Below are 20349 nucleotides of genomic sequence, written 5' to 3'. Positions count from 1 at the left end.
ACTGCTGTGAACAAACAAAAGGACATTTGAGCTCAAGTACACTGTTTGGAATATTAATCACATTTTTAAAAAAGCAGCATACATTTGAGAAAACTTGCTTTATTTGTACACATTAGTTGACAGTTACAAAAATCCAAAAGCAGATTTTTTTTCTCTATTAGTTTGCATGTTGCATCTTAGAGGATATTCATTATATTTAAATATTTCTCTAAAATAGCTAATGCTGCTGGGAACTCATGAAATCAATGTTTCCAACTGGATCTCTGATATCAACTGTGTTACAAACTGTGTTTAATGTGTTTGAAATTTACAGTTTATGTGCCATAATTGCAGCTGAACATACAGTAAATAAAGGTATATAAAGTGGTAACAATTCAAGTATAGTACAAAATGAGAATACAATGCAAAAAAAAAGTTCTTTTGTCATAATAATGCTAAGAGTTGATCATATGCAGCAGTTATAATGTTCATAGGAATCCTTGTTGAGTCCTGCCATATACTGACATATGCTCTTAAAATCAGTGTGTGTGTGTATGTGTGTGTGTGTGTGTGTTTTGGCATTCACAAACAAAAGCATATCATCAGCATCACCTTTTACCTTGGGACATCATGGTAAATAGACGAAACGGATGCCCCATGTGTTAAAATCTGATACATACAGTATGCAGACATGCTCTCAAAATCTCATTTGTAGGATGTTTCTTTTTTTTTTCTCCATGGCAGATATAAACACACACCACATAAAAAAGATTTTGTTCTCTTTTTTTTTCCTCTTTACAAACTTCATACCTCACTTTCTCACACAGTTATTTCAGTTTTGCTGATCTCAGTAAGAAATCACACAGTTCATTTCATCGGCCAGTTCATCCTCAAAGCGAGAAATCGACTGACTGGTTCCCCGAGCTATCAGGTCAGCGGCAGCATTCTCCATTTCGTCCAGACTCATGTGACAAGCTTCAGCAATCTCCCGCTTGGCAAAGCTCACAAACTTCGGGTCCCTCGCGTAGACACCGAGACCCTCAGAGATCAAGATCTGACATAAGCAAGAAAAAAAAAAAAGCAGTGGAACGATGATGTGAAACAGGGATTATGCTTGCAGCCACTTATTCTCTCTCGCACAAAAGCACAACATGCATTTTAACCTGACATTCACAAAGTCCAGGCTAAAGAGAATTTTATCAGCTGCCAAATCCAAGAGTCACTCAGCCAAATTGAAATGCACTCTTATCAGCAGCAATGTTATTTCTTTTATTTCCTCTATAATAATGTAAACAGTACAGCAGCAACAAACAGACTTTGATTTAAAGCACACTTAGGGGAATGAGAGAGTACTTCTCTAAGAAGAGTTTCTCTCAGTGGTGCATTGATACATATATATAAGTGTAATATCATATGAGCTGATATCAGCATTAAAGTCAATGTAGTGTTTTTCTTCTGATATTGTATCTGATATTGACAGTGAGATTTGTACTTTTCCCTGGTGAATGTTTGTTTGGTGGCTTGTTCAAGCTGAGGTGCAGGACAAGACGTGTGTTCATGTTTGTTAGTTAGATAAGAGGGAGAATTTAGCAGGAAAGCTAATGCATGTTGTTGTTCAGAGTCCGTGGCTCTTGTGTTATGTAGCAGGATGCTATCAGGCTCAGTGTGACTGTCTGCTCTGCCTATGATGATATATTTATATACAATAGATAGAGATCTAATATCCAATGTACATTTCTCCCTTTGGGTGTTCTCAAAGGAGAACACATGGCAAGGGATTTGCAGAGTAGTTCTGTATGTTGTAGCAGACAAAAATGCAGTTTAACTAATGCAGTTGGACTTTAATATGTATAGAATATAGTATATAGGAGGATGCATATCCAGGTATCTTAAGACAGCTGTTAAAATGCATATTGGTATCAGCAGATGTAAGAGGGAAAATGTTTTTATTAGCTTAAAAAAACACTAAACCACACCACTACAGGGCTCAAAGTCATGTATAATATTGTATAGGTTTGTATGTGGTTGCTGTAGGTTTCTCATCCACAAAAATCACCTGCTCCATGATTACTCACCGACTCGACAAGACTGTCTGCACTGCCTTTATCTACGAAGCCCTGGTTGACAGGCGGCACCCTCATGCTGGTGAAGGTCCTCGTCTGACCGGGGTACCAGCCGGGACGGCTTCCTACAGGGAGGCTGGCAGAGCCGTCGTTCCACAGCGGCTGGCTGGTGCCGGTGGCTTCGTCCACCAGGATCATAGGGGTGTAGATCAACTTGCCCCTGCGTGCCGAGGGGGTGATTATTCCTGGAACAGGAGTGGTGCCAGCTGCTGTTGTGTTAGCCCAGGAGGCGGACGACATTGAGGAAACGCTGCTGGGCCGGGAGTCCAGGCTGTGCTGGGTCTGACACAAGGAGAAGATAAGTGAAACAAGATGACACAGACTTAATGGTTGAAAACTTTGAGAGAGTGTATGTTCCACTGTTTTACCTGTAGACGGGATCTAGTTGGAGATGTGTTCCCACGGTAGTTTCCTGGGATGGGGACGTCATCCACACTTCTCTGTGGCCTCAGACATTGGAAGTTAAAAGCAGGCTTATGGCCTGAAACAATGAGCAGGAAGGTGTTAGGAAATCGACAAGGACTATATATACATGACTGTAACCCTGTGTGGAGGAATTTAATATTATTAGGTTTACTTCAATCCCATGCATATATCATATGTGTGTATTCCACAGCATAGTTACCAGTAAAAACCACTCAGTGAACTTCTACATCCTCTCATTATTCCAGTAGCCTCCAGACTGATTGATGGTATTACACCTATAAATAAAAAAACTAGGACCCAAGCCACTCGATCAATATCGGCACTGATACTGACCTGATTAAGTGGACTGGATATCGTCCATGACGTCATCAGTCCACATTAAATACAGTTTCTTCATCAATGTCATCATTAAATTAATTGTTGCCATTATCCAACTCAGTGTATAGTGCCACAACCCTCCCCTACATGTTTCCTTACATGAAAATGAGTTTCTCACAGTAAAGTATACAGATTTTAAACTTTGGGGAAAAAAACAGCACTTGCATTAGATCAATACTTGGCAGATACCTGATCTGAGGTAATGGGATTGGTTTGGGGAGAGAAAAACTTGGATGGGTGCACCCTTAAAAAACACTGCATATCCTGGAATCTGATGTGAAATGTAACCTTACTGTCCTTTAGTATAAATCCTGTTCTACAGGGCTCAAAAAGAAGAAAAGCAAGTAAAAGTGAAAACAATAAAAAAAATGAAAAAGTAAATTTCTCACCTCTCGGTATGGATGGAAGTAGCCGTCTCCTGACAAACTGTGTGTTGCCGTTCTCATTTCCATTGTAGCCATTCCCAGTGTAACCACTGACAGTGCTGCCATTTTCATGGCAGCCATTCACAGTACTCCCGTTGCCATTGGCGCTGATAATGCTGCCATTTTCATTGTAGCCTGTGTATCCGTTCCCATTATATCCATTTGTGGGATAAGGACTGGGACTTGCAGCAACACTCCCTCCATTCATGTTGGTGCCATCGTAACCGTTGCTAACGAAGCCATTGGTATCATAAGGTATCTCCCCGATGCTGTTAGCTCTTTCCAGACTCTGTTCATTGTAGCCTGTCTCAGTTGGTGCAGGAGAGACGGCCTCTGGATACACATACCTACAAGATCCACACCAAGACTTTTAGCATGAGTTAACATTTCTGAAGGAATAGTCTGACGTTTCAGGAAAAATGCTTATTTGCTTTCTAGCCGAGAGTTAGACGAGTAGATCGATACCACTCTCTTGTCTGTCCATTGAATATGAACCTAAAGCCAGAAGCCAGTTAGCTTAGCATAAAAATTGGAAACAGCTAGCCTGGCTCTGTCTACTGGCACCTCGTAAACTCATTTATTTAAATGCTGGGACTATTTCTTGGCCAGGGGCAGTGACTTGTCTGCAACCTCAAAGTGCCATCAAGACACCACGCAGTCACTGTTCCCGGCCAACAAATACTGCCCCAATAACCCCATAAAACCACAACTTGGTACTTAGTTATATTATGTTTATTAGTGAGCAGATTTTTTTAACTTTTGGACCGAGCTAGGCTAACTATTTCCCTCTGCTTGCAGTCTTTATGCTAAGCTAAGTTCAGCTAGGCTCCAGCTTCATATTCATCATACACACGTGAGAGAGGCATTGGTCTTTTCATCTAACTCTTAGCAAGAAATCAACTGAGTTTATTTCCCAAAATGTCAAACTATTTCTTTAATAATTTATTTATTACATATATAAAGTGCCTCTGTCTTCACTTTGGTTCTTGTTTCTTACCTGTCTACTGATGCTAGACTTGCAGCATCTCCCTCACTGCAGTAAACCTGCTCAGCTACTCCGGTTGTAGCTGCTACGACTGGTTCTTCAACTATGACCTGTTCAATCTTTATCTCAGGGGTAGGAGGAGGAGGCAGCTCACTGATGGAGTCCACCCTGTTTGCAGAGAACAAGTAATTTAGGGGGAAAAAAATGCATTTTGACTTTCTAAAAAAATAACAGGACCATTCTGTGAATTTACAAATAATGCAAGAAACACAGGTTCAAACTAGAAGAGAGCATTCAGTAGAGTTCAGATCTCTGCCAGGTGTGTACGGTAAGATGGTGGCAAAGATACCAAAAATGGGGATTTATTCATCTCGAATCGTGCCTAACTTTAGTGGATCATAACATATCAGGTATGGAATTAATGTGCAGATGCTCCAGTTCAAGATGAGACCAAACTGTTCTATGGATGTCAGTTTTTGAGCCACGACAAAGGTCAAAATTTGGCCTCCAACAGACTAGGTAAGCTTTGTTTTTAGCCTAGCCGATTGCTGGAAATGCCTTTTGCTATGTCGTAATGCAATGCTGAAAATACACAAGTCTAAACTTTACAATGCACTCATAAGGAATCTTATCAATATCTATTTGAATTCCCAACACAACTCAAAGTAACGAAATTTGGCACCAATTGATCTAACGTGGCAACAAGGCATGATTGGTTGTCCCTGGCGGAAACAAGCTTCCACACCGAAGCAGCTCTTGATCACTTGTGACTCCTACTGGCTGGTTAAGAGGAGTGAAGAGTCAGCAGTCAATGGCGGTATAAAACAGAGCAGTCACTAGGTAATAAATAGATTTTTCAAAAATTGTGAATCACTGTAACCACGAGAGGTCCTTGAGCATACAGTCATAGATGTGCACAAAAAGTATTCGGCTGATGGGATCCAGTGCTGTGCAAGATGGTGGAGATATTAAACACACCTGATGGGCAGGGGGTCGGACTTCACAGGCTGCTCTGTTACAACGCTGACTCCAGCCAGCTCTGATCCTGGTCTCTGATGCTCCTGCAGGCCCGTCACCTGCTCTGTGATCACGCCCCCGTTCTCTACCTTGGGCTCGGGCTCGACGATCACAGTTGTCTGCTCTATCAGTGAGTCTATAGGTGGCATCGGCGTGCTGGCGGGCGTAGTGTTCACTGAGGTTCCAGGCTCACTGTCGAATATCTCATCACCTGTCATCTCTCCATCCACACCCTCCTCTTCTTCCAGGTCACAGGCCATTGCCAGACGCATCTCTGGAGCCAGATCCTGCAGTGTCCGCAGCCCTTGCTAAGAACACACGGATATACATATAAACATACATACAATACATACATACAAGTTACGCGCTAATACTGATTATCTAGCAAATATCCTAAAGCGGAAAGCACAATTCAAATCCTTTACCTGAAGAGAAGCTGCCTTGTCCTTCTTTTTGGATTTCCTCTCCCGCTCCTTTCTCTTGCGGAACTTTTTAAAATAGTCCTGAATCAAGAAGCTGGCATAAAACTTCCCACAAGTCACCTCATCGCCTGAGAAGGTAAAGGAGAGTGGTTAGTGGATAGTACCACTGTACAACTGTACTGTTCTACTGTACAAACTCCAGTAATACACACAATTTCTTTTGGATGTTGAGATTTGTATTAGTTTTAAATGTCTCTTTTATTCAGACAGGCAGTACATTTTTGAAAAACCTTGACAGGACTAATGTGTGCATCCACTGTCAAAAGCTTTATTAAATGTTTTCTCTCTTTTTTTTAATCATAGCTGGCAGCTCTGTAATTTTTTGATGTACCTCTAGGTGGAGGAATTACTTCATCTATGAGCTTGGGTTTAGTGCGCTTCCAGAGCTTCTTAATGATCACCTTCAGCTCTTCATTCTGCTGATCGATGGGGCCTGAAGGGGACACAAGCAGCAGATCCTTTAGAGAAAGCAGCAGCCAAAGCATCACCGAGTAAAGATTTGTCTTACAAGTACGATGAGCATGACTCTGTGTGCGTATGTGTAGAAGCTCTAACCTTCAGTCTTGATCTTCAGTGAGGTTCTCACAAGAGCAAACAGAGTAGCGTTGAAGGTGACTGTCCCATCAGGGTGCAGTGGGACGTTCATACAAACCAGTCTCTGAGAGGACAAGAGGTTGAGACACATGGAATGAGATTTATCTGTCTATTCCTGTTCCAAGTATCAGGTGTGCAGCCTTGAATGCATGTGACTTACCTTGCAAGCGACACGATGAGGACACAGTTTTCCAAAACCAAGAGGTGGTTGAATCCTACGCAGCATAGTGACCACATCGATGTGCTTTATTCGACCGCTGCAAGAACACAAAACAGACATTTACTGACAGATTAAAAGGAACTAAGGACATTTTGGAAACGTTGAGAGGGAACGAAGACAGAAGAGCTCAACAAAAGTGGCAGTGGATTTGAAAGAAAAATGGGTCTTACGTGGCTTCGGGATCGTAGTCAGACCAAACTCTTTTAAACTCATCCAGGTGGTGAGTACCGAGGACGGTCCAGTCTCGTGTCAGGTATTCAAAGTTGTCCATGATGACAGCAATGAACAAGTTGATAATCTTGATGGAGAGAAGAACAGAAACACAATGACTTGTGAACAAGTCACATATAAAAAAGAGATTTGATGACTGATTTAAAAACTATTAAGCCGGGAACATCATGTAAATGAAAAAGATCAGGTATCGTTTTACATTACTGTGTTATTATTTGCTTGTATATGCATATGTTTATCAGTTTTCATGATGAGTTACTAGTTACATGTCAGTTTACACTGTTCTATACAGCAAAACCCAGCAGGACACAGGGGTCTGGGTCTATTTTAGCTGCCAGGAGGGTCTCATTGGTTTTTTTGCTAAAGGTCAAAGCCCACACACAGACTGATGGATGTCAGCTGTTCATGCAAGACACATGTAAGGCGACAAGCTGAACCTGGACACTGAGGTTGTAAATCTGTCACCACAGGTCTACAACAACTAAAAAGAATATGAGCCTCCACTTTCAATTTCGTTATATCCAAATTAGAGTCTAATCTGCTCTTGCACAATTTCTAGATTTCTCTCTTTCATTGAACCTGGTTAATGTTTTAAAATGGCATAGAAAGGTCACAGAAATGTTACCAAAATATTTGCACCCTTTTAAATCAGGATTTTGTGATTTAGGTGTGCTGGCTGGATTAATGAAATCCACGGATGTGGGAGTTTGGTGTTCTCTGAAGAGATGGGAATTGAAGAAGACAGGATAAGCTTTTAAAACTGCTACTACTCAGTTTCTGTAATACTATCCTCTCTACTTTCATCTGACTTTGATCCCATTTGACCCGACAGTCTGTAAAACACAAGTGTGAATTAATTATGCCTAAATTTAATTTGGGGTCAGGAGGCTGAATTAAGTGATATCAGAGGAGGGAAAATGTTTTACTAAATGATCTGAGAACCGAGCGATTAAAAGAACAAAATCGAAGCGGTCCTTAATCCCCCTTGGCTTCACTCACCAGGTAAGCACAGAGCATGAAGAAGCTGATGAAGTAGAGGTAGGACAAGTTGCTACCGCAGCTGAACTCTTCACCAGGCTCAGTGTCGGATTCTGGGTCACAGCGTCTACCGGGCAGAGCTGCCAACATGATCTCCTGCCACTGCTCTCCAGTGGCACATCTATAAGGAGACAGAGACATTTGTCCTTTATTTACACATCCAGACTTGTTTTAACCCCTTAACATCCACCCTTTTTATAGATTTTTTGCCTATTTGGCACACCCAAATGGAAAAGCTTATAACAGAAGAAGTGTAAGGCCACTATGCATGTATTAGGCTTCATTTGACAAGTGACATCTTCTAGTTTCTGGAAATGTGTTTGTTTAGCATGTGGCTACAACACAAACAAAACTACATCAGTTCAAATAAGGCTCAAAAAAGTGTTTTTGGTCCTCGTCTATCATGAGTCATATTTGAATAACAATAATTAAGACATGCTTTATGCCAGAACTACGCAGAACACCATAAAAAACGTATAATTTTCCAGACCTCTAGGCCTAACCTTATGGGAACTAGGGAGTTTTTAGTTTGTGGTGTCACTGGTGTCCCCGAACCTCTCCAATCATCTCCAATAGGCGAAATTGTGCCAATTGCTTTTACTCATTACTGGGTGATGCTACAACTGGCTTAAGCGGGTTGCCAGTGACCCAGTGGATTTTAAGAGGATAAAGGAGGAGAGTGGAAATATTTGGATTTTCCTCTAATTAATGGAGGAAAGAGAAAATATTGTTTTGCGGCATAAAATGCAGCTCAAAGTGCATTTAAAGCAACAAATAAAACATTAAAATAAATTTGAAAATCATTTATTTCTTTCTGGCTAAAATAGCTCACCTGAAAAGCACCAGAACAGCCATGAAGAAAGTTTGGAAGTTGCAGTTTCTGTTGATATGAGTGTTGTCGTCAACGGCCACTTTCCCAAATGACTAAAACGAGAACAGCACATAACAGTAGGTGGTTAAAATTAAATGATTTTAAAGTAATTCTATTTAAAACACTTGATTTGATGAAATAATCCTGGATCACTTTGATAAGAGAGACTCACCTGCATGCCGATCACAGCGTAGATGAAAAAGATCATTGCGATGAGCAGACCGACGTAAGGTAAAGCCTGAGCGGATGAACGTCAAGAGCACAGTTACAAAAAAAGTCATTTATAACTCTCATGACAACATACTGCAGTCAGCTCTTTGCTTTGTGTTATGTGAATTATTTGCACTGACCTGGAGGGACTTGACAAAAGTCCAGAGGAGGGTTCGGATGCCTTCTCCTTTGCTGAGCAGCTTGACCAACCTCAAGACTCGGAACAAACGGAAGAACGTGATGGACACTTTTCCACTTTCTCCTTTACCCTGGAAACAGGTAAATAAATACATGTGTTAACAGTACTCGTACATCTAAACAAGAGAGAAGACGTAATCACGAAGTCAGTATGTGATGAGATAAAGGCCTGTGAGAATATCTTGAAGACTCATTTGGAGTTCTCACCTCTCCGTGGCCGCCTCCTCCCTGGATCGATAATTCAGGGGATCCACGAAAGGAAGAGACACCATGTAGGAGGAAAGAGATTAAAAAACCATCAAGCACAAATGTTTCATTTTGAGAGTAAGAAGAAGAAACTACTTTAATGAATTATGAATTATGTTTTCTGTAATACCGTCTCATTACTGCTGGTATGAATATTGATTTTTTTGTTGGTCTAAAAGTAGTCAAATTTCAATGTATTTATTCTAACAACACTGTTATTGGCCTATAAAATATTCAGCAATGTAAATTGGTATTTGTACAATATAAATTTCACCCAAGACAAAACTCCCAAAATCCCAGAAAAACAGAGGACATGACCTCAGTGTCCTTAATTTTAGATATTACACTTTTACACTTTTTATAACTGCACAACATTTTTTTTATTCTGGTACCTGTATTCTCTTCTGATATTATTCCCAGTATCAATTTAACTGCTTGTTATGGTATATAAAGGGCCTTTAATACTGTATTTGAAAATGATACAGGAATTTTGTCACATTTTTTTGATTTGACCCCCCTCACAAAAATAAATCCAGGTGATGAATTCTCAGATTGGTGTTATATTTTTTCACAGCAGAAGAAGATGCACCGCTTCTCATATGAGCTTTTGAAATGTGTCTATACAATAAACATGCTGCACAAAAGGTTTTGTGACCTCTACTTTGTGTGGACAAACTTACACTAAATTCAGAGACCGCAATGTCCAACACGCTCCCGACCACAATCAGAGCGTCGAATGAATTCCAAGGATCAATGAAATAGTGCTGAAGAAGGAAGGAATAAGCAAAGTGAGTCAACAACAGATAACGCTGATGGTTGTCGTGAAAGATATTTTCAAAAGGTTAAAGAGTGAAATCTCACATGAGCCCGGAGTGCCAGTAACTTGATGATCATCTCTATCGTGAAAACCACAGTGAAGATCATGTTGAGGATGTCCATGATGGAAGTAAATAGTTTTGACTGCTCGTAATGCTAACAAGAGAAAAAAAAACAAAAACACAAACCTTCACATCACAACTCTGAAACAATTTTCTGTATTTTTTTTAATGAGAGATTAAAATGGTACCTGAACGGCCAGAGTGAGGGTGTTGCCCAGAATCAGCACAAACATGACGTACTCAAACTGGCTGGAGTTAATGATTTTCCAGAATTTGAGTTGAGATGGGTTTTTGGGAATGTAAATCTTTATAGGTTGAGCTTTCAGTGCGTAGTACACACACTGGCGCTGAGAAGGGCAAAAAGAAGAGAGCAAACGTTATTCACAATGAAACCACTGAACAAATGTGTTTCATATTTAAGAGCATTAAAATCATGGTAACACTTTATGTACTATTTATTTATCTATTTAGCATTTATAAGCAGTATATAAACATTTAATAAACAGTTTCTAACACACTATAACGTAGTTATAAGCAGATTATATTTCAGCATCTATTTATGGGTGTCCACAAAAAGGGTTGTAGTTGTTGACAAAAACATTAATTAGTGTGTTATAATCCACTTATTAACTGTCTATATACTGGTTATAAATGCTAATTTGGGGGACTTTAAGTACAGTGTTAGCAAAAATCATTGAATTGGAACAAAATTATTAAAGTTTTGTGAATAACTAACTTGATTTTTGTTGAGCTCGCAGTTTTTGAACTCGGCCTCTCCTTGTTCTCGAAATGTGATGATGACAAAACCCACAAAGATGTTCATCATGAAGAAGGCAATGATGATGATGTAGATGATGAAAAAGATGGAGATTTCTACTCGGTAGTTGTAAATGGGTCCTCTGTTTATGGCATTAGCATCTACAGCCCGGTACAGGAGCCTTTATACCAAAAAAAACACAAACATGTCAATTTCACAGAATGCAAAGCTTAAATTAAACACAATGTAAGTAAAAAGTCGCTACTCACTGAGGCCAGCCTTCAAATGTTGATACGGTAAACAAAGCCAGCATGCCCATTAACACATTGTCAAAGTTGAAATCGCTGTTTTCCCAAATCCTCTCTCTCACCATGGGGTGGTTCATATCCCCGTCTTTATAGACCACAAAAGTTCCCCTGAAATTAAACGCATACACACGTTTTATGACATAAACAGCATGAGAGGAGACTAGCAAGTGCTGCATATTGTGTAAATAAATGGAAAAAAAACACTGACTTGCACTCATCAGGAGTGTGTTTTGCTTCATCTGTGCAGCTGTAGAATCTGCCCTGTAACATGATCAAGTTTTTACCATTAGAAACACTCACTGTGCATTTATTTCCTTTATTTTTAAATCCTGTGGGTAAAAGAAAAAAATACAGAAAGGACATAGAAATGAAAAGACTGAAAGCATGAACATGTACCTTGAAGAGCTGCACTCCAATACAGGCAAACATGAACTGCAGGAGCGTTGTGACAATCAAGATATTGCCGATGGTGCGGATCGCCACGAACACGCACTGCACCACATTCTGTGAACATATGAACGACAAAGCTCACGTTTTACCTTGATTACATACATAGCAAATACAAATAGCAACACCTGTATGATGTAATATGATGCAATCCAATAGCTTTGCAATAAATACTTAAAATATAATGAGAATATAAGAAAGCCAAACACAACATTGGTCATTACAGTAGAGCTGCTTACCTTTAGTCCCTTGGCTCTGTTAATGGCTCGAAGGGGCCTGAGCACTCGAAGTACTCGAAGAATCTTCACCACGGAGATCGCACTTGAGCTGTGAGCAACAAAGCAAAGGATTTAGTTAAACAAAAGATTAAAAAAATATGATAAGTAAATAATTATTAGTAAAAGGAGGTAAAAAAGTGAGCATATTGTACTGGAAAATGGAACAGATGTGAATCTACAGTAGGAAACTTTCTCTAACTGGACACCAACAAACCCTTAACTTTTTAAAAGATATATCCCTTTTTATACTTTACAGTTACACAACTATTGATTTTTCTCTATAGAAAAAAAGGACTGTTGGCAGGTTGTTTCAGGTTTCTACTCACTGTAGAAAGAAGGATGTGAGCGACACACTGACGACCAGCAAGTCAAGAAGGTTGAAGGCGTTTCTACAGAAGGAGCCAGTGTGCAGAAAAGCTCCGTAGACTGTCATCTAGACACGACCGAGGAAGTGAAGAAACAAAGTTAGAAACAATCTGATCTAATTTTGAGGACACACTCTCATGTGCTTTTGAATTATACCATGTTTCAAGCACATCATTTAGTCAATATCAGCCACTGAAGCCGTTACCTTTAGTACGATCTCCACTGTGAAAACCGAAGTGAAAACATAATCGGCGTAACCGAGAACCTGCAGACGACAGAAGTTAGATTAGTATTCAAGCTTGTTTTGTTGTGAAGTTGGACGTGATGCTGATGACGTTCTGATGCGGTTAGTCTTACGATGTTCCTGAATGAGTGAGATTTGATTGGATCCTCAGCAGCCAGGGAAATACTACTGAGGATGATGAAGATGAGGATGAAGTTGGTGAAGTAAGGGTGATGGATGAGGTTGTGGCAGGCGACTCGCAAACTAAAAAATGGGAGAAAATTGGACCAAAAAATTATTTGACCATGTAGAAAAGGGTACAAAACAAGTTCATGGCTTGTTTTGTTGAAAGTTTAGCAGAACGGAGACAATGTGACACGTGTACTGGATGATCTCAGTTTACCAGTTTTTCTTTCCAAGAATGAAGAAGGAGCTTCCATCTGGGATTGGGACGATCTTTTCTTTGGGTCCTGAGAACTCTGGCTTCAATGGAGCAACTCCTGCAATAAAGAAAAAAAGAATACAAAGAAGATATAAGCACATCTAGCGTTCCTCCTGCAGGGCGTGATGTCCGTCACACTCACCTTCCAGTCCCTCAATGGCCCTCAGCTCCTCGTTTTCCTGCCAATCATCCTCTTCGTTCTACACACGAGACACAAGATCAGCTGTTGTTACTGCGGCAATTCGCAATTTATAAATGTCCAACATGGTGCAGGAAAAGATTAAAACACTCCGTACCCCTGCATCTTCATCCTCTTTCTCTTCATCCTCATCCCACTCTTCTTCCTCTTCCTTTTTCTCTCTGAAAAAACAAACAACAGGCAACTACTGTTAACCTAAGGCGGATTTGCCTGAAAATAACAAGTTTTTATATACTTATTTATACCAGTCAGTATATGTGCAGTGGGATGTGTTTGATACCTGCTCACTATCACCTTTTCTTATGTCAAACTTACTCGACTTTTGTCTTTCCGCCGCCTCCTGCCAAGTTGTCTACAGCGATAGCCAAGAAGACATTGAGCAGGATGTCTGATCACAGAATGAAGGAGTCAAACTTGCTCTGTTTGGGTTGAAATATCTACTGCATCATATATTCTCAAACTGCAATAGGAATCAGACAGTAAGTGTACACACATACACTGGCGATGCGTTGATCACTTCATGAAAAAGGATACAGTTACCACAGACAAAGAGGATGACAAAGTAGATGCACACCACCATGTTGGGGAAGATCGGCCCTCCGTAGGCCATAATGCCATCATACATCACAGCGTTCCAGTCCTCTCCAGTGAGGATCTGCAAAGAAAGAACAGAGACAGAAGAAGACAGACAGAGAGAGAGAGCTGTAATTAATACCATGATACAGAAAAGAGCCGGTAAATAAACGTAGAGAAGATAGTATCACTGTGAGATATTGAAGAGATGTTAATCACCTGGAAACAAGTGAGCAGAGCCTGGGGGAAAGAGTCAAAAGTACTTCTCTTCATCTGAGTCTCGTCAAAGTTGAATTTGCCTCCAAACAACTGCATACCAAGCAAGGCGAAGATGATTAGGAAGAGGAAGAGCAGGAGCAGAAGGGAGCAGATAGCTTTCATGGAGTTGAGCAGTGAGTTGACCAAGTCAGATAAGGCAGCCCAGTGCCTGGAAATAACAAGACAGTGCAGATACACATGAGGAAATGCACAGAAGATAAATCAAATGCCTTAAAAAAAAGGTTGTGATTAAAATCAGTGTTTCCTTCCTCATGCAGCTGACTGAAAAGCTCCAGATGTGTTACCACTAAACTGTCTCACAGCTGTCCTCCTTAAAGCTCTGGTGCCAATTACCGAGTCATCTTGAATATCCTGAGCAGTCGGATGCAGCGAAGCACAGAGATGCCGATGGGCGGGATGACTTCCATCTCTACAAGCAGTGTCTCGAGGATGCCACCGCACACCACAAAGCAATCAAAGCGGTTGAAGAGTGCCATGAAATAGATCTGCAGGCCAAAGGCGTACATCTTCATCAGCATCTCCAGGGTGAAGAGCAACAGCAGGATCTTATTGGCTCGCTCTGAGAAAGGAACAGAAAGAAAGATGTGGAGTCAAGTGTTGTTATTTTTTCTGATTATTTACAGTAGAATCAAAGTGTAAAGCTAACCAGAGTTCAGTTCTTACCTTGCATTTCTGTGAGCCACTTTGGCTGTCCGTAATGCTCGGAGGCACTGGCCACAGTGTTGAGAAACACCAGCAGAAGCACCAACCAGTAGAAGTTAGTGGTCTTCACGGCCACACGGCAATTCTTCCTCATGGTATGGTTCAGCTGGCACAACTGGTCACTAAAGAAAGAGTGGAAATAGTATCTTGACTGTAGAAATGCATCTGGAAGAGTTCTTCTGATACATTTACAGTGCAGAAAAAAATAAAGATTGCCTGAGAATCTGCCCTCCATTTAGTGGCTAATGTAGCCCCGAATCTCCAACAACAAGTAGAGATGAGAAACAGGCGACAGAGGTCTGGTAACCTCACTTCTTTCTAACTCCACACACCCAATTTCATTTCATTTTCAAACTTGTAGTCTTCAGCCACAGCCAAGGCACTTTATCCGACTTTGTGCCACTCCCTCTGGAGCTAGAAAAGGCTTTTTACAACTTTCTTCACATATGTAGTTGCCCTCCTGAAAGACCTGTAAACAGACTTTGATGTGTAAAATTGGTGGAGTTTCCCTTTAATGTTTGGAATATAGACCTAAAAAATCCATGATATAACAGTAGACTGGAATAAAGTTTGAAGGAACATTTCATTTTATTTCTCAACAGTCAGATCTGACATATTTAAATCATCCATAGATATTTTCTATCACCTTGTAAACATCCCTTATAAATATTCTTCTAGTCAACTAGTAATTATATTAGTATGTTTTAGGAATGTCAAGAAGGGCTTTAATTTTGGGCACAGATAAGGCAAACCTTATGAGATATAACGCTCTTTATAATACCATGCTGCACTACTTAATAGGTTTTAAAACAACATGACATTGTGACACAAACAGTGATTGACATGATCGAACGTTACAAATGATACCAGTAAATCTCTCTGAAAGTTCATGCTCTTTAACATCTTTTTACAGTGTGTGATGTTGAAAATCTTACCAGAAGCTATTGGCCATCATCTTTGCCCTGAGAAAGAAAGAAAATGAGAGAGATTCATTGAAGGGACTTAATCGCCTCCCGCATGCCAATAATGAATGGAAACGATGTTGATATTTCACTATCGCCTTACATGAGAGAAGCACAGAAGCCGTTGTCATCATCGAGGTACGCTATATCATCATCAGAGTCTGACTCTGTTGAAAACACAGGTGAGTACTGACTGTTAGAGAGCATCAGATATAGCGCTGTCATTGATTAATCTGCAAATTATTTTCTCAATTAATCAATTAATCGTTTTGTTTATGCTTATTTTGTCTAAAAACCCAAAGATTTTTTAATTTACTGTCACATATGACAAAGAAAAACAGCAAATCTTCACATTTGAGAAGCTGAAACCAGAGAACTTGCTTTAAATCACAGAAATGATTATTCGATTACCAAAATAGCTGCCGCTTAATTTTCTGTTGATCAACTTATTGATCAACTGACTAATCATTGCAGCTCAATCAGATAAAGATAATGAGAGACAATGACAGCTGACATACCTCCTCCATCCTCACTGTGTTTATACCAGCCAAACTTCTTCATCATCTTTTTCTTGGCGATTGCAGCACCTTTCGAGACAAATAGAAGCAGATGACTGTAAGCATACAAGAGTAGATGTTTGGGTTCAAGTGTGAGAGTATGCCATGTAGATGTGTGTCACACTGACGTTTATTTCCTTCTTCGTCCACATCCTCGGCCTCTATGAGCCAGTCCATGTAGCCTATCATGTCCTCCTCCATCTGCTTGCTCTCCTGCGCCTTCTGCAGCTCCCCTCGCGCCACAGCCTTTTCTCTTTCCTTAGAGAACTCTCTGTGCACATACACACATAAACAATCTTAAGAAACTTAGGAAAACATAAGTAATAATAAACATGTCTTTGTTTATCATTACACAATAAAGTTACAGAAAGCTGAGGCCTGCAGTGCTGCGACTACCTACCCGCTCAACACACCCAATACAAGATTGATGATGAAAAATGATCCAAAAATGACCAGAGAAACAAAGTAAATCCACGGAATCTCAAATCCAATGGCGTCATTCATCTGTGCAGAGAGACAGAGACAGAAAGTGTGAGTATTTTCAATCAGCAGTGAAAAAACAAAGAGATAATTGGAAGTATGAGGATCCTGGAGTATGTCTGTGTACCCAGTACAACACATCTGTCCAACCCTCCATAGTGATGCACTGGAAAACTGTCAGCATGGCGAAGAAAATGTTGTCGAAGTTTGTGATGCCGCCATTGGGACCCTCCCACTTGCCCCTACACTCAGTCCCATTGCCGACACAAAAGCGCCCGTTGCCGGCAAAAGCACAAGGTGTCGGGTCATCCTCTATGATGAGACCTAAAGCAAACAAACAGAAGGAGACAGACAGGAAATGAGCCCACACATCTATGAAATATAAACATTTATAAAAATTTCACTTGGTTATAGTTTAGAGAGCAGAGACCTGTGATCGTGGAGTAGCACGTCTTGTGCATCCTGCCGATAAAGAGCTCCAAGCCGACGATAGCGTAGATGATGATGACAAACATGACCAACATACCAATGTGGAGAAGGGGGACCATGGCTTTCATGATGGAGTTCAACACAATTTGTAGACCTGGTAATAAAGCAAACACACAGTTTTCAGTAGGTGCATGTCGGATGATCACATGCAAAAAAACACATTTAAACAAACTGTGATAAATGATAAACGCACTTGGCACTCCAGATACAAGTCGAAGGGGTCTCAACACCCTGAATGCTCTGAGAGCTTTGACATCCAAGCCTCCAGGTTTTCCCGCAGCATGATGGGCCTCTCCTGGTTTATGATCTGTCATGGCCTCTGCTATCACACTGAACAACCTGCACAAAAACAGATGATAATTCTTAAACTTTACTTCTTTTTAGAACACTTATTGATGCAGATAATGACTACATGAAGCACCAAAATACCCGACAATGACGATGACAAAATCAAGAAAGTTCCATCCGCTGCGAATGTAGGCGCTGGGGTGCATGACTAAGCCGTAGGCAAGAATTTTAGTGAAGGTCTCGATGGTGAAGATGACAAGGAAGACGTACTCGACTTGTTCCTGAGAACAAAAGAAAAGGGAGTGCATGGTTAGGCAAAATTGGAGTGACTTTTTTTTTTATAACAGTGAGTGCGTCTGAAAGGAACAAATAAGGAACTGAAGAAAATGTCAAGTTATTATCACGGTTAAACAAAGACGTTTAGAAACTTGATTACTCTTCACCACCTACAGCAAAAAAAGGCTATAAACTGACTTGTTCTCGCTCCAGTGAAAACAATCACGTGTGTAATCATTAAGGGCCGACTGCAGTGACTTTCTAACCTCTTAACCCACTGCCTAACACATGCTTAAGCCTGTCACCAGATCTCTTAACTGAAACCTTTAGCTTAATGCCTCTAATCACTGCTACCTCTGTCATTCAGCTATAACCCCCCGTCTGGTGTGATAGTCCAGACATAATGTGGTTTAATGTAAAGATGACTGGTATTCACAAAAACAGTAACGTTCACCAAAACTTGATCTGAAAATGAATGATTTTAACTGATGTGGAGTCACTTTAAGGAAGTATAGGTTAAACTGTCAGCTTACCTTCTATGCACAATCCAATAAAGGGATCTACTAACATCTATCCCGCAACAAATGTGGTTGTGTGTGTCCCTTTTAACTAAAAACACCTTAACTCAAATATTTGATCACTTGTTCTCTCTACAAACTCGGTAAAGATTGTTTCCAACAGTACAAAAAATGTGACATGTGACAATACAATGTGAGACTGTAAATATATAAAGCTTTTGTTGTGTCATATTGGATCTTATTTGCAAAATGAAGACTTCTAAGGACCTAAAATAACAACCTCTTTTTAGTTAGTTTAGTATTTTTTAGTTTACAGAAAAAATGCTGAGGTGGACGGGGGGACAAGTGACAAAGAGAAAGATGAGGCAGATGGTTGGTGTCTAAGTAAGTCATGATCCCTGAGTGGGTCACCTTGCCATGGTTAGAAGACAACTTTTCCCTCTAATACCATTACCATCCAGCAGAACACCATTATCTTCTCACTAGTTGCCCGTGCCTTCTGACTACAGCGTTTTTCATGAACAACTTTTCACAAGCCAGTAAAACAGTTTTTCTTCAGAGAGGAGTGACGCTCAGGAGAGTCAGAGGAGATGTTCTTAGTGAGAGCCAAACCTTGGAAACATAATCATAATATACAGTGTAAAAGTGTTATCCCAACACTTTCTCTTTCTCACTCATCCTCTTGCTGTATGATGTTTCACTATATCTAGGTTTGTATGAATTGTACGGGTGCATGTATGAATGGATAAATCCATCACAAAAATGAGGGAATCACTGGAAGATCCTTCACTTTTGGATGATGATCTAAAATATCTACAATACTTCATTTCCTTTCTTTTCCTTGTCTTAACCTTGTTTTTGTGATGTATTCTGTGATATTTTCATAATGATGTTACATAAAGTTTCTGTGTCTCCTTTAGAGGCCATATACATTACATGTCTAGTTCTCATTGGATAAGATTTAGCCTTCTTACAGATTGTATACGCTCACACATTCTGCACTGTAACACACATTGACGAAATAAAGTTTTTTCTACCACATTTTCTTTAAAGCGGGCCATTTATCACCTCCATGTGATATCAGATCATCTCAACTTCTGCGTGAGCCTTATTTATCTTTCATAACACCATGCTCAGGGTATCATGTTAATGTTTTCCTAACTTTCAAAATGAGTTAAGGGAGCACGCTAAGCTGAGCTGTCTCTCCACTGGAAACTCACCAGTTTGTGATTGGTAGCGTTGGAGTCATCATCGGGGTACGGCTTGGTGACCCCCATGGCCACACAGTTGGCAAAAATGGCTAGAAGAATGAAAATATCAAAGGGCTTGGGGACTGCAGTTAAGGGTACAACAGGCCTCATGAATGCATCTTTTTAACTTCAGCTGACCTACATCACAACATATTCTCATTAACACATTATACATTTGCATCATATGTGGGACTGTCTGTATTAACACACACAAACCAGTATGTGTCTGTGTGTGTGCGTGTGTGTGCCAACACAAACATCCTAAATGACTCAGAGAAGGATATTTCCACTCCACTAGGGCCAGTGCTGCCATGCGGATGGGGTTGCTGAGTGTGAGGCAGCAGAGAGCTCGGGGGGCCCTGAGGGCAGACTTGTTCGCCTGCATCGCCTTCTTGGCCCCCCCTCCTCTTTTTCTGGCCGAGCCAGTTGACCCGAGGGTGTCTGATTTTCCTGCATCGCCCGCAGGAGGGGCATCTGCTAAAAAACAGAAAGGACACGGCCATAATTATGTTATTCTGTGTTTTAAATATCCTGGATATGAAATGTGAAATGCATTTCACAGCTATTACATGACCACTGACAGATTTATTATGTGTTTTATGTTATTCTGGGCAAGTAAATACATTATACATGTGGGGTAATAGTCTAGAAATT

At 40.4% G+C, this 20349-nt stretch overlaps 1 protein-coding gene across 1 annotated transcript; it reads right to left on the bottom strand.

The window, feature by feature from the left end:
* Window positions 1-83: 83 nt before the first annotated feature.
* cacna1fa (calcium channel, voltage-dependent, L type, alpha 1F subunit a) lies at window positions 84-19767 on the bottom strand. The gene is made up of 45 exons (XM_067592968.1): window positions 19666-19767; window positions 17793-17932; window positions 17557-17702; window positions 17305-17457; window positions 17002-17198; window positions 16795-16898; window positions 16523-16665; window positions 16356-16424; window positions 15941-16004; window positions 15811-15837; window positions 14837-14997; window positions 14507-14732; window positions 14114-14321; window positions 13856-13976; window positions 13637-13709; window positions 13419-13482; window positions 13265-13322; window positions 13084-13180; window positions 12815-12944; window positions 12663-12722; window positions 12418-12524; window positions 12053-12140; window positions 11763-11870; window positions 11575-11627; window positions 11328-11474; window positions 11038-11239; window positions 10490-10648; window positions 10285-10395; window positions 10104-10187; window positions 9385-9405; window positions 9120-9248; window positions 8942-9007; window positions 8731-8822; window positions 7860-8019; window positions 6800-6927; window positions 6570-6666; window positions 6371-6473; window positions 6147-6248; window positions 5759-5883; window positions 5295-5641; window positions 4329-4484; window positions 3296-3678; window positions 2471-2583; window positions 2055-2384; window positions 84-1033 (listed from the first exon to the last, which is right to left on the bottom strand). Exons 1-45 carry the CDS (start codon window positions 19720-19722, stop codon window positions 827-829), a joined length of 5916 nt encoding a protein of 1971 aa, XP_067449069.1. The 5' UTR covers window positions 19723-19767; the 3' UTR covers window positions 84-826.
* Between the last annotated feature and the right edge of the window lie 582 nt (window positions 19768-20349).

This window comes from Thunnus thynnus, chromosome 6 (genome assembly GCF_963924715.1).
Source record: "Thunnus thynnus chromosome 6, fThuThy2.1, whole genome shotgun sequence".
NCBI classification, from domain to species: domain Eukaryota; kingdom Metazoa; phylum Chordata; class Actinopteri; order Scombriformes; family Scombridae; genus Thunnus; species Thunnus thynnus.
The sequence above is the reverse complement of the archived record's forward strand: the minus strand, read 5'-3'. Positions and strand labels throughout refer to the sequence as shown.